Genomic DNA, 15270 nt, shown 5'->3' on the forward strand with positions numbered 1-15270 from the left:
TACGAGTATTTGGGGCGATAACGATTAATAAGACTTAATTATAGTATTTCGATTTGTATTCAACAAATTGTGCTCAATTGGAACTTTATAAACTGTTTGATGTATAGATTTTCGATGACATCATCTTCGCCTTCTTTGCCCTGGAGATGACCATCAAAATGGTGGCCATGGGCATGTGTGGCAAGAACACTTATCTGGCTGACTCCTGGAATCGCCTGGACTTTTTCATAGTGCTGGCTGGCCTGCTGGAGTACGTGATGCATGTGAAGAATCTCAACCTGACCGCCATTCGAACAATTCGAGTGCTTAGACCGCTGCGTGCCATCAACCGTATACCTAGTGAGTTCCCCCCGAAATTATACTCCAACTCCGCCGATTAAAGAATTCTCTTTCTGTCTCTCTCCCTCTCTCTGTGTGTGTTATAGGTATGCGAATTCTGGTCATGCTCCTACTGGACACGCTGCCAATGCTGGGCAATGTGCTGTTGCTCTGCTTCTTCGTGTTCTTCATCTTTGGCATTATCGGCGTGCAGCTATGGGAGGGTATTTTAAGACAGCGTTGTGCACTCGTCCCACCCCCGGACGTGGTCTATCCGGAAACGTAAGTACTTGTAGTTGGACAACGTTGCCAACGTTGCTTTAGTTGGGCATCGCTCGCTCAGTCGGGCCGAGATTTTGATGATACATATATTAATCACAATCAATGTGATAATAAAGATGATGATGATGATAATGATGGAGATGATAATGATGATGGTGATGATGATGATGCAAATGTTTGTCTATGTCTGCCATCTGCAGTTTGCAGCAAAGTCTTTTGTTTTTGTTGTTTAAGGAATATTTTTTGCATATTTTTGGCCTCGACTTTGTTTGCCTAGGCTTACGTTTTTATCTACCATATCTACATAATTGTATAGCTATATCGTACTTACATATATATATTTATATATACTCTATATATCAAAAGTATATACCAAAGGCTTAAAGCGCGTGGCTGCTTTTCGTTTCAACTACCCAGCAAAATAACCATAGCGCCTAGTTGAATCTATTTTGTTTTTGCTTAGCGATTTGCTTTTGTTCATTTTTTGATTTTGTTTTTGTTTCTGTTACTGTTTCTGTTTCGAAACCACTGACAGGTCAACACAAGAGCACAACATAAATCTAAGAACAACAAACATATATAGCACATACATAAGTAACACAAGCAGCAACAACAACAGCAACAACAACTGCTCTCACACATCAATGCAATTTGCATTCGAAATGCAATGCCAACATCTGCCTGCCAGTCAATTTGATGAAGTTGACAGACTCTGAGCAAACCGAGATGATGTCGCCTTTGCCTTCGCTTTCGCTTTCGCCTTCGCCATCACCTCGAGCACCAGCATTCGCATCAACGATGGTTCCAATGATGGTTCCACACATTCCACATATATTCAGGCAGAAACACACACACACACACACACCTACAGACTATAGGCTACTCAGCAGTCACGTGCTCGTGCTCAACCAAAGATAGTGGGACCAAGGCAGCTCCCTGGCAACTCGCAGCTGCCACATGCCTCTTTGCGGTTGCCCATTTGCGTGCGCATTGCGCCGCAAGTGGCGCGCATTGTGGCGGTCCTGACAGCAGCAGCAGCAGCAGCAGCAACAGCAGCAGTAGCGGCAAACAAAGATTTTAAACTTGAAAAACAATCATTTATCATGGACAGTGTGTGCGGCTGGCGGGTGCTCGGTTGATGGTGGCGGTGGCATCGTTGTCGTTATCGTTGGTGACTCGGCCGCTGTCAGGCTATCCCCCGCAGCATTTCCACACTAGTAGACAATATTTGGAACTTCTTAATACTTACGTTACCCAAAATAGTGGTTTAAAAATGGTTCTATTTTAAATTTTGGGTTACACAACACTTTACTCAAAAGGAGACAGAAGGACGGACGGACATATCTAAACCGATTTGTCTTGCCATATGAGTATGCTGTCTGAGATGTTTGCTTAGATATTATTATATTTTGCAGAAACCGGATATACAGTTTTTAAGCTACAAATAAGGGTATAAAGTATTTGTTAATGTTCGGGATTACTTTTGATTTCTCTGTTCAAAGTTTTGAGCAGCAAAATGGTCAACACTTTTCCATTACCGCACTAGGAATATTGGTTAATTGTGGAAACGGAAACGGGGTCGATAATGCAGTATCTCAGCCAATCTTTATAAGTTGTATTTAATGTTTATTCCAGAAAAGTGTCTGCCCGTATTTTGAAAAGAAAAGTAAAACACGAAATCAAATAAATAGGGAATATAAGTAAAAGATCTACTATTTATTCAAACTAGTTCGCCTTAATTCAAGCTCAGAAGCAGTTCAAAGCGTACAAGAGTCATTTTTTTCGAGCTGCAGAGTTGGCAGTCAAAAGCAGCTGCAATCGCGTCCTGTCACAAACATTCATACGAGCACATATAGAAAAAAACAACCACACACATACATATGTACATTTACTCACACAACCATATTAAGCGCAATCGCTGCTACTGCTGCACATAAGTGGGCTACGATTTTTTCATTGTACATACCGTTCGGCTTAAGTTTTATTCCGCATAAATAATGCTCCAACTTTTTCCGAGCGACACATATGCCATGTCGCTGTTGCATTTTAGGTGTTGGAGTGCATTAAACGCTATCGGGAATTGGCCAATTTTTTGTGTTGATTTTGTCTCTTTTTTCTTTCTTTTTGGTTGCTTGCTGCGCGTTCAATTGTTAAATGATGCCGCCTTGGGCCTGCATTATAAATGTAAATAATTAGTTGCAATTGTATTTAGTTTTGATTGTTGAACATACAATTAAAGTGCTATTAATGCTTCCGTTAAAGCTATACACAAAACAGTACACACTCGACACAAAAACAATTAGAAGTTGCACTATTTAACCAATATGGGAAAATACTTGAGGGAATGCGGCTCATCTGAAACGAGCGCCAATAAAGACTACCTACTAAGCTAAAGATCGTTGCACATACATTTATATTATACTTGTATGATACTCCATAAAAACTTAAAAATGTTTTTTAAAGTCGATTTGGAGTCGAGTGTGTACTGCATTTTTTTCAAAATCTTTTAATATCTCTTAAAATATTTAAAGCCTCTGTTTATTCAAAAATATCCTTGCAAATGGAACGGATTTTCTCAATTCTCAATATAAAGATATGTCCGTTCGCTTAAATGCAAATTCATCTCGTATTTAGGTATTAGTTATAGGGTTAAACCATTTCTGAGAAGGACCAACTCTTAGCACTCAGTTTGCCTACAATGAGGAAAAATGAAAAAGTCGTCCTGTTTTCGGATATTTACAAGTATAATGCTTGCTCAAGAATCAGTATTGCCTGGTCGGGCCACACAAGTTGATTTTTTGTTAAACATAACATATAACCATATCGGTGTAGTATCAGAAATTTAGATACATTTTTGCAAAGAGACTTCAGTGTTCAGATTTTAGGTAAATGAACTGATTTAGTTCTTTCAACTAACTCAGTAAATCCTTTTAGAATAAAATCGAGAGGATAAACACAATCCTTGTTGTAAAACCATTAACACAGACATTAAAAATGGGTGGGAGGTGAGGCTGTTTTGGATTTAGCTGTATCGAGGTCCTCCGTTTTAAAGTTTTCGTGAAGTCGATACGTAAAACCGGTTTTCATAAGAAACTTAAATGTATCGAAAAAAAAACATTATTTTTCAAATCAAGAGCAAAACCAAGAGTGACATGAAATGAAGAAGTTATTGCTAAGGAATTTTTAAAGTCCCTTAGTTGGTTATTCAATCCAATGATAGTTTGCAGGATATGTATAAGATCTTCGGCGTGCCGTAGATGGTAGGAGTTTTATATTTTTGGTAAATATTTTTCTTATGTATTGTGCTATACTTAACATATTGTGCGTTGTATGTTTTTGATTTGATTTAAGCCCGAATCTCCACCCAGGTTCTCAGCTACAACAGCTAAAATGTACATTTTTTTAAATATATACATATACACCAACACTCATATATAGTACAGCTGTCATGTGCAAAACTGTCCGTGGTATTTTTTGTTATTCGTTTTTTGAAACTAATTTTGTTGAGCTACCCAATTAGCTACGATTTTTTTGTGTTGCTCTGATTTAAATGTTTCATAACACATGCGCTAATTGTAAAATACAAAAAACATTTGAACGGCATTTGTAAATTGTTGGCGTCATTTTGTAAATATTAAAAAATATAACACACCTGACACACCCACCTGTACACGCTGTACGCCTACTCACAACTGGTACCACATGCCAAATAATTGCGACTCGGTCGCCAGCTTAGCAAACAGTTTATTCATTTTGAATGCGCCAGCAGGACGCGCAACTATAACAGCAACAACAATAACAAGACCAGCAGCGCTATGCAAAAAATTTTCTAACTACACTTTGAAATACTATATATCGAATTTTGATTTGTTAAATACATTTATTGAATTAAAACGAAAACAAAGCAAATTGTAAACAACCAAACAAGTGCCAAGTGCAAATTGGCAGCAGACCATGAAAAAACAAAAACAAAAACCGAAAAAAAAAATGGAAAACAAACCTAACTAAACATTAATTGTGTTTGTTTCACGTTTTATGTTTTGTGACAAAAATCATACCGGGAACAAATTTTTTGTTTACAGGGGACTACCTGATGAGTACAGAGTTCGAGTCCGTGTAAACTCGTAAGATAAAATGATTTATTTTCCCCTTTTACTTACACAATTACATACCCAACACACACACATACACACACATTCGCCCAAACAAACCTTAGACTTTCTACCGTCCTCCTGCTCTGCCAACCCCTCTTCTACCCAAGCGCTCAATCGCTTCGAGATTGCGCTCCAAACAAAATATTTCAACCTATTATTCTACTATTCTTACATTTTTTCCATCATGTTCTGCGTTCCTCTCTCCCTACACTCGTCCCAAATATTATTTTCAAAATTACGTCTCTCGATATTCGATATTCTTGTCAATTCCTATGATATCTTAATTCCTATTCTCTTTGCATTCGTTGAGACTTATTTTAAAATTTTCACGTAATCTCCAACACATGCTATTGGTTTTAGATTCTCTTATTTTTTAAGTTTTCTTCCCTCTCCTCTCTTTTTCTTACCATCATACAGATACCTTTAATTTTTGGTTTGCTCTCTTTCTTTACTAAGCATTTTATTTTTTCCCCGCCTCAAAAGTTCGCTGACTCATATTCCTTTTTGGGCTCATCTTTTTTATTTCCTTCTGATACAGGCCTTTTGTTTCTAATCGTATTTTCTCTTTCCCAATATTAATCGAGTTAACTATCGCATTTTAGCTATTCCGATAAGCGGCATTTTCGCTGCTTCCCTATCTCTCGCTCTTGGTCCTCCTTGCCCGCTCACCCTACACGCTCATCCTAACACACAAGCAACAATATACAATTTTCCACATAAATGTTCATTAATAAGTACCTTTAACTATGCCTTCGGGCATTCTATATCACTCTCTATCTCTCGTAATATTTGACAATATATGGATATGTATACATAGATATAAATCTTCCACTCTATAATACTAATCGAAAGCTATTCAAAAACATTCTAATACGCTTTACAATTACAACACTACTCTAGTAACAATAACTAACAAATCGTAATTTATTTAAAACATAGCTAGATAGTTAGTTAGCTCTACACAATTGTACCGTTTTTGGCGCCCCAAATCATATTGTACTTAACATGCAACACACACACACACACACACGCAACCCCAACTTAGAGAACTTTTTACCAATCACACTATATGTATCAACACTGTTGTCCCGGCTCAGTCTCATTTAAAGCTGACAACAACTCGACTTCATGTTTGTGCCTTTTGTGGTCACTTTCAAAAGTAGTCTTTGTTTGTATGTGTGTCGTCTCTATGTATGTATGTGTTAGCCACAATTTTCACTTGGCGGACGAGACTATGTTCTACATTTATTTTTTACTTGCATTCAATTCGGACTCGATGTTGTGCTTTTTATAAATGTGGTTGTTGCCTTATGTTTTTTTTTTTTATTAGTGTTTTGTTTATGGAATTCAAGGCATTCCCAACTTGACCATACGCTCTGCTATAAATTCTATAAAATATTTCGAAGCACACACACATACACACCCAACACAAACACGCTCGTACATGGTCATACACAAAAAACGGAAAACGGAAGAAAAAATTGTGCATTTTTGTGTTTATTTTTGTGTTTGCCAATTTTTGGTTCGGTTTGCTAACAACGCAGAAAAACTTGATGTACATACATCTCTATGTACTCGATGTATGTATGTGTATGTATGGCTATTAACAGAGCAACAAACAAAGCAAAGAACAGCAAACATGGCAATAACAGCAGCAGCAGAGGCAACAACAGTAATGCATATGTCACTGCCATTACGGGTAATATGTTACAAAACTAAAGCGCCGCGGGCCTTTAATGCAGGCTGTGAGCAGAAAACCATGAGCGTACGCACAGACACCTAATTAAATATATAGCATAATTATATATATATACAGATATATATTTCGCAGGTTAAGTAGAAATAGAAACCATCAAGCAGTTCCCTGGCAAGCAAAGTTTTTGCTATAATTTTAATAAAACACACATACACACACACTAGTCAAGCACAGACTCGCACACGCACACAGATGCACGTTAGCGCTGGCAAATATGCTACATATACTATATGAGTAAAATGTGTAATTTTTGTAAGCTCAACTCTTTTTACAGGAAGAACCATCAGTTTATGTTGCACAGGTATTTAAAGCTGCCCCGCTAAGTATGCAACAATAAAAATTAAGCGCGCATAACATTCGAGGGGGCGTGCTGGTGCACACCATACACATACATACGTACACCACATACACACACATACGCCCTCATGCCAATGTCAAATATATACCACACAGACGTACAACATACACAGGCACACATGCATACACGTATACAGTATGTGCAGCAACAACAAATTTATTGAGTTTTCAAAATAAAGTTAGCATACATTTGAGCGCGCGAATTGTTGCAAAAATATTTAAAATTTACTTGTGGTTTTTTGTACGCTGAACGCGCACGTGCATATTAAAAACATTTTATTGTAAAACACACACACACACACAAACACACAATTTTTAACTCGTCCCACAGACACCCACACACGTACAAAGGAAGGCGCATTCGCGTTGGATTTTTCGGTTTTTTCCTGAAGTTTTGCGACACAGTTTTCAGTGTGTGTGTGTGTGTGTGTGTTAGCGCAAGTGTCGCACGAGCTGGCGCTGCCAACGGCCATTTTGTGCTGAAACGCATTTAATTTAAATTGCTTTAGCGCTCTTTTTACAGTTACAGTTTCATTTTCTTTTTAAGCGCTCACATTTTTATGTTTTCGGCTTAGCCGCCATTTGCCTTTTTGCTCGGCACTCCGCTACAAATGTGTCGTAAAGTAACGCGATGTGTTAACGCTTGCATTAACTGTACTTTTCTCGGCCAAATGAGACCGGCACACAAATACACATAAGCGCAAACGCACGCCGACACAAAAGCCAACACTGCACGCGGATTCTATGAAACAAAACAAATATTTATTTTAAAATAAAATACTGTCTTGTGCTTATTCGCTTCGCTTGCACAATCTGTCTTACTCTGCCTTGCTCTCTATCGTTCTATGGCAAGCTGAGCTCTTGATCTCGCCTTGATGGCTGGCTTTTTCAAACTTGCGCTGTCCCGCTTTTTCGCCAGCTTGCTTTCTCTCTGTTTATCACTATTTGGGGCAGTGGCATTTATTCGCTCGATCACTGACCACTCGCTCGTTCGCTCGTTCGCTCGCTCGCTCTATCGCTCTCTCGCTCTCGCTACCCCAGTACATATCTAGCTTGATTTATTTTAAGATCTATTCAATTGGCATTATCTGCTTTCTCTTCTTCTCACTTGCTCAATCTGCAGTGTCTCTTACATAAACTCTCTCACACACACTCTTTCTCTCTCGTCTTTCTCTTTCTCTGTCTGTCTCTAATTATATAACTAGCTGTATGCACTACACGTAGCTGCCTGCTCGCGTGGTCCTTTCTACCACGTGCGCACGCAACTTATGCAAATTCGTTAGACGAAACATTTCGAAAACTTTGATAGAATCAAACTGCACCAAATTTTCGATCAAAATCAAAATTATGCTTTTTATTTCTTCTCTACGTTCTCTCAAATTGTCCATGTAAATGTTTAAAGTACTCGTATGCATAAGGCATATATATTTATATAAATATACATATATAGATACTATGTTCGTGTGTATTCTTGTAAGGTCTTGGAAAATTGCTAAAACTATTTTTGCTCTCTTTTCTCTCTCTCTCTCTTTTTCTCTCCCAATACAAATTTATTTACACACATGCATTTAACGAACATATATAATTCGCCACGCCACGTGCCAAAATGTTAATGCATTGTTTGTATAATTAACTTTACTTCTCCACCACAACATACACATAAAAATAAATTTACCGCCTGCCGCAGTGTCTCACACTATTATGAGTTCTCCAAGGATCAGGACTATATCTGCTCCACCCCAGAAGATTCGGGCATGCACTTGTGCGCCAACTTCCCACCCTATCGAATCGGAGCGCTCGTCTGCAACGGTAAGTAGTCAACGGTTTTATGATCAACTTGCAGCTAATGAAGTGCAAATTGCTCCGTAATCAAATTTAATGGCGTTTTTAATTGCTTGCGCGCGCCTTAATGAGTAAAACTTCTGCTCTACAAAACAACGTCTGGCAAACAATCTGCTTTGATATACCCCCATCCCCCCTCTCCACCATCCCTTTCTCTTCATCCTCTTACCATTCACAGCGGATGCCAAGCCGTTCGACTTCAACGAGCCGACGAACACCTCGTGCGTCAACTGGAACCAATACTACACGATGTGCAAACAGAGCGGCGAGAATCCATTCCAGGGCACCATATCCTTTGACAACATTGGCATGGCCTGGGTGGCAATCTTTTTGGTAAGTTTTAACAGTATTATCATTGTATCCTTGCCCAATTCGATTGAGCGTAGTGCGCTAAGAGACACAATTAACCGAATAATATCATTGTCCAGCTCTTGCATTGTACCGCAAGGACACTCGCCAATTCATTGATATAAGCGTGTTGAAGGGCAATTTCTTAAAGAAAAACTAAACCATTTTATTTATGATTTATTACTAAGTATTAGTACTAATACTTCACACATGCCGGGGTTTCTCTTTAGAGACAAATAATTCGTATACTTGTATAAGCTTAGCGAAATTCATAGGTAGGTCATGATTTTTCTACATGATTATATTTGCCTGAGCCCAGGCTATAGGACCGCAGACGACACTGTGCCCGTAATATATATTTTTTTCTTCGAAAGCAACCTTTTAGATGTGTGTTACGGGTTTTCTGGATAGTTAAGCTCAATTCTTAACATGTTGAACTAATTGCGGCCTCTCTGCTGAACAAATAATCTCTTTTTATTCAGGCTTATCGCTTATAACAGCGCAACAATCCAACGTTGTAAGCCGAAGTAAACATTAACACAGTCTGCAGGCCAATACTATATTTTTAAACGCCAGAGTTTCAGTAATGGTGACTCCCCTCCAAATGCTGATAAAGGGAATAGCAATGCTGCAATCAAATGTGTAGAGATGGGCAATGATAAGTGAAATAAGGGTATGCGTAAGCCCAATTATTAATTTGTTTCATTCCACTGATTTAGTCATTTATTTATGCCTTTGTTACTCGTATTCGCATACATTGTCCCTTTTGTATATTTGAGAATGTTTTGGTGCGCGGGACAATCGGCCGCCCGCGTGTAATTAAATGTCAATTAAAAGTATTTAAAAACAGAAAGGAGCGCCACTGAAAACAAAGCGCATAAAAATGCGCGCTGTGCTAACAGCTGCGCCTGATGCGGGCGCACGTGATCAAAAATTAAGCATACGTGATGTGGACCGACCGCTGCCGACATTGTCCCCATTCTCAATGCAATGCAATGGACAGCAGTGGGCGGTAGCGTTCATGCTAATTACTCTAGCTACAGCTGCTATTGTGTTTTATCCTTGTTATTAATGCTGTTTGCTTTTTTTGCAGGTCATCTCGTTGGAGGGCTGGACGGACATAATGTATTACGTGCAAGACGCCCACAGCTTCTGGGATTGGATCTACTTCGTTCTGCTAATTGTTGTAAGTACAATGTCCCAGGCTGGCAATAAACAACTTGGTCGTGCCCGAAATTTTATGACCCTCCATATAGTCGTATACCGTGAGATGCTACTTCTTTGGTTCTATTGTTACGAATATCGCTGCGAAAATGGCGCGCGGCTTGATCGCCGTTGAATATTCAATAGCCTTTGATTTGACATCGCTTCATCAAATATGCATGTTGTGAGCCCATCCGTTGTGAGCTGAGCTTATGAATTGAAATATTAAAATTAAATATTGAGTAGCTGGCGCTTAAACCTGTTATTTTTGTTGCCTTTGCCCATCAGTCAGCTCGGCACTTCACGTTCTAGTCGCTTTGATTGCTTTTAATGGCCAACTAAGCTCTCGCACAGACATCTTAATTGAGCTCTGCTACGGCCTCTGCCTGCGTGCCCTTCTTGTCGGTCAACAGTCTAAAGCAATTTGCCAAAATGAATAAGTAAATTACTCCTAAATAGTTGGTCAGCACACCCACCACACCCACCCTACCTTTGATGGCAAAGTTTTTAGGTAAAAATTATTAAAACTGCAAAAAAGTTGACTATGATTAGCTGACATAAGCCAACAATTTTTATACACTTTGTCATAAACTCATGTGCCAAGCTTACTTTCGCATTAGAAGCCAACTTTCCACTAGAAAGGCTTTCAACACTCAAAACAATTATTTTAATATTATAGACGCCCTCAAATTCAGACAAAAGTCGTCTAATTTTAAGAAATTTGTTTTTTTAAATTTGAGATTTCAACACTCCATCCAAATTCTTTTGGGAAATCATTCATTCTTGCTCAGCTTTAAGGCGATTGACTAATTTTTCTTTAGACACGCAATTGCTGTTTTTCTTGAGTTTGGAAAACCTTTCCAAGCTTTTATTGCTCAGTAGTTTTTGCGCCGTTTTTCATAAAAGCTATGATTTCCAAATCTACATTATTATGAATCCCAAGTTGTCTTTCTGGTTTGTAAGTTGCACGAGTATATAATATTCTAATAATTCACAAAAATGGACACATGTACTCTTATATCAATTACATATATGATGTGGTGGGCAAACAACTTAATTCCCAGGTCTATAGTTCTAGGAAAATACATTTCTACTTCACAGAAAATATATTCCAGAAATCGAATATCATTTCTACTTCACAGAAAATGTTAAATATAACAAGAAAAAAATTCTAGTAATAATTTCCTAATTTTCAACGACGTACAGTTTACTTGTTCTAGAAAGAATCTTTCGAAAAATAGGGTGATCTGCTTTTAGTTAAATTTCAAGCACAATAACTAATTAAAGTCTTTTAGTGCAAACTATTTAAAAAATTATTCCACATCAAATGTTTTGGTGTATAAAGTATATCAGAAAACAACATTGTAATTAATAATGTAGAATCTATGGTGGAAGCTTGCTCTTAGGTTCCATCGTTTTCAGCAGCTAGAGATAACGAATTAAATAATTTGAAATGGAAAGGAAAACTATTTCTAAGATGCTGGCAATGAAGTATGGAAACCAGAATTCCAGAATTAATCATTTCGAGAGCAAAATTGTTCTTCATGCTGATTATTAATATACTAAAGTTTTGTTTTTCATTTCGCAAGTGTATTCAATAGTGGAGCCAACAAATGCTCAGTAGTGTGCAGTATCTTTTTCGCAATTTTGGATTTGTTATTGTGCATGCACAGCACTATAAGTGTGTGTGTTCATGTGTATTTAAATGCAATATCATTTGCATTTTTGCCCAAGTTTGCATTTGGCCACAGCGCAGTAATTTGGGCGAAAAGTTTGAGCAGATTGCCTAATGGCAGGACTAATAGACCCACACACATACACGCACTGCTATGACCTTGCGTGTGTCTGCATGTAAGTCTGAGTGTGTGTGTGTGTGTGTGTGTGTGTGTGTATAGCCTAATGCCTGCAATGTTTGCAGGCCAACGTTTGTAGACAGTTGTCAGGTAGACACACGAATACTCGCACATGCATACATATCCTTGGACTAATTAAAAGCCTTTAAATGCACAAGCACATGAACGCATGCACCATCAAATGGATATACATATACATATGCATATGCATATATATGGATATACATACTATATGCACATATTTGCGGCTGTTACCTGCCAAACAACAATAATAGCAACAACAACAACAACAACAACAACTGCTGCTCAGTTGGCAGCATTTACAAAAGAGAATTTCATTATTTATGTTTCCAAGTTGTGCTGTGAAGTCCTCTTTGCTTAACCGCTTGCTTCCTGCTCCCCCCACCAGAGCTCCCTGGCACTGTTCATTTGATGGTGCACGTCTCTATATATGGGAACATATTCGCTCCCTCTCTCTCTCTTGCTCTTGCTTCTCTTTCTCTCTCGCTATGCCGAAACAACTTTTGATGTGAAAATAGTTCGCAGTTTGCACACACAAACACAAAAATATTCTAACATTCACATACAAGTATACCTACATACAAGCACAAGTATAGTACATATATATGTATGTGTTTGTGTACGTGTATGTGTTTATTGAAAGTTGCTTGAAAACTGAGCGAGGAAATTGCATATTTATGTTGTACATTTTTGCCTCCACATACAAATTAGAAACGTTCTTTGTTTGAAAATATGTTTCCAATTTAAAGTTGGGCAGTTTGTTTAGCAGGCGCAAGCGCAGGCGGCAAGTGTCCGGCACTAAGGTGGCCCACCAAAAACAAAACTAAGTAAATGAAATAAAATCAAACTAGGCAATCAACACATTTTTGCATTTATAATAGAAATTACATGTATGTATGTATTTGTTTCAGTTATTGATTGCAATTCTGTTCATTCCACTAAGCTCAGTAGGTCACTTTTAATTGGCAATCATTTCTATCCTATATCCACAATTTTGACGTTGTGAAAGATGTAGATATTAAAAAAAGGATCTTAGGTCGGCTGTAAAAGCTACCCCAGCACCCTTCTCCACTTGCCCATCGAAGCGCAGCAGCAGCTGCACAGGTAATGCCAAAAAGTTTCGCACTGCCGCTTCAACAAATTTCCAAGTCTTTTTGTTCTGCACCAACGCCTTTTATTTTGCTGTGCTCCTTTGTTTGCCATCCAGCCGCCTGTCTGTGTTGTGCAGAGAGCCTGTTGCAGCTGCCGTCGCCAAATGTGCTTACAAGTTGAACCGCAATCAGGCATATTAGTAGCTAAACATTTTAAAAGTAACGCAAGCAAAACAAATATCCCAGCAAAAAGTTGCACAAAAATCTCTACAATGCTTGCGTGTGTCTGTCTGTCTGACTGCCATTTATTGTCCTCGCTTTGGCAAACTTTTTATACCGTTTTTAGTGTCAGTGTCCTTCTTCCATTCGCCATTCCTTTCCCTCCCAACTTGGGTGTGAGCTGCGGAAATACAAAAAGTTAGTTGTTTTCGCGCTTGCTTCAAGCTTCAACAGTTTTTTACGAGTTTATACTCACATATAAGGAAGAACTCTGTACGTTTTAATGTAGAATGACACGCAGCTTATTAAAAGTTCTTATGCAAAGAAAAAATTCTTCAACTGCAAATTTCATCGTCAGTCAACATATATACAAAATTAATTGGCAATTCTACGATTTAATGGCTTGGATTTTATTGTAAGAGGAAATGGGAAAATCTAAACCTTAACCCTGCTTATTTCTTTGATAGTCGTGCTATCCTCTAAGACTTTTATAAAACTAATTAAATTAAAGTCTACAACAAACAATAAATAAAACAAAATAGCGCTCACAAAAGCTGTAAGTTATTATAAAATTTTTGTAATTAGAAGCTCCCAAAATAAACCGAATCCGACATACATATAGTTTTAATAGTCTTAGGAATATATACGATTTTAAACTTAAATTAATTATTAATAATTTAGATTAGAAGCCGCCAAACCAAGCCGAACCTGTCAGCAGCATTTCAACATATATTTCTAACCGAATATTCAATAGTCTTGTGAATAAGTATGATTTTATTCTTAAGACAAATATTAAATTTTCCCAAACTAGTCACAAGCTTGAAATGAAATACAAATTCTTTGCAAATTTTGATAAAAATTCTAACAGAATTTTCAATACTCTTGTGAATAAGTATGATTTTATTCTTAAGACAAATATTAGCTTTTCCCAAACTAGTCACAAACTTTGTACTCTTAGTTATCCATTTATGAAATACAAATTCTTTGCAAATTTTAATTAAAATCGTCTTTTACAATTTTGTCTTTTGAAGATCGGCTCATTCTTCATGATCAACTTGTGTCTGGTCGTCATTGCCACGCAGTTCTCCGAAACAAAGAAACGTGAAATGGAGCGCATGCGACAGGAGCGAGCACGATACACATCCACATCGACGCTTGCCTCCAGCACCAACAACTCGGAACCAGCCACCTGCTATGCGGAAATCGTGAAATACATTGCGCATCTATGGCGACGCTTCAAAAGACGAATGTTAAAGAAGTACAGATTATATAAGTATGCTGGTTGTAGTTTTGATTTCATTCAATTATGTTTTTCGTTTATGTTTCTCGTTTCAATATGTTTTACTTTGATACGTTGCGTTACGTTCGCATTGCGTTTTGCATCGTTCCCACAAAGAATAAGAGACAGAATACTAAAAACTGATAACTAACAACCAAGAAATGGCTATTGAGCCTGGCCCACAACGAGGCACTCCCAGCGCAACGCAAAACGTTCGACCAATCATTTAGATTGTAGTGTTGTTGTTGATTACTAACTACTTAATACGGCCACCTATAGGCCAAGCGAATCGTATAAGCGTTTAACAGTAACTTTGAATACTAACTACTCCTGAACTTCTAACGCCCCACCAACGCCGAGTCCAGATCAAGCTGCAGTTATTGTTATTTTCGTATACTTATTTACATTTTTCCATAATTTTCCCATTGCGTTTAATTTTAATGGCAAGCCCAAAAGTATGCAACAAGATTTCATTTGCGTTACAATCTGAAGGCAAGTGCCAAAGCGTTCAAATCAAAACTTGTTGCGCAACTCAAGGGAGTGAAGG

General features: G+C 38.0%; 1 protein-coding gene across 1 annotated transcript in view; it reads left to right on the plus strand.

Moving 5' to 3' along the window:
* The window catches only part of LOC115628937 (voltage-dependent T-type calcium channel subunit alpha-1G), a 65902-nt gene that overhangs the window by 19849 nt on the left and 30783 nt on the right, over positions 1-15270 (plus strand). Inside the window, exons 4-9 of the mRNA XM_030525210.1 lie at positions 108-339; positions 426-600; positions 8555-8676; positions 8888-9042; positions 10151-10243; positions 14476-14717. Coding sequence (XP_030381070.1) covers positions 108-339; positions 426-600; positions 8555-8676; positions 8888-9042; positions 10151-10243; positions 14476-14717 — 1019 coding nt within the window. The remainder of the gene's footprint in view (positions 1-107; positions 340-425; positions 601-8554; positions 8677-8887; positions 9043-10150; positions 10244-14475; positions 14718-15270) is intronic.

This window comes from Scaptodrosophila lebanonensis, unplaced genomic scaffold (assembly GCF_003285725.1).
Source record: "Scaptodrosophila lebanonensis strain 11010-0011.00,11010-0021.00 unplaced genomic scaffold, SlebRS2 tig00000129-arrow-arrow-pilon, whole genome shotgun sequence".
NCBI lineage: Eukaryota > Metazoa > Arthropoda > Insecta > Diptera > Drosophilidae > Scaptodrosophila > Scaptodrosophila lebanonensis.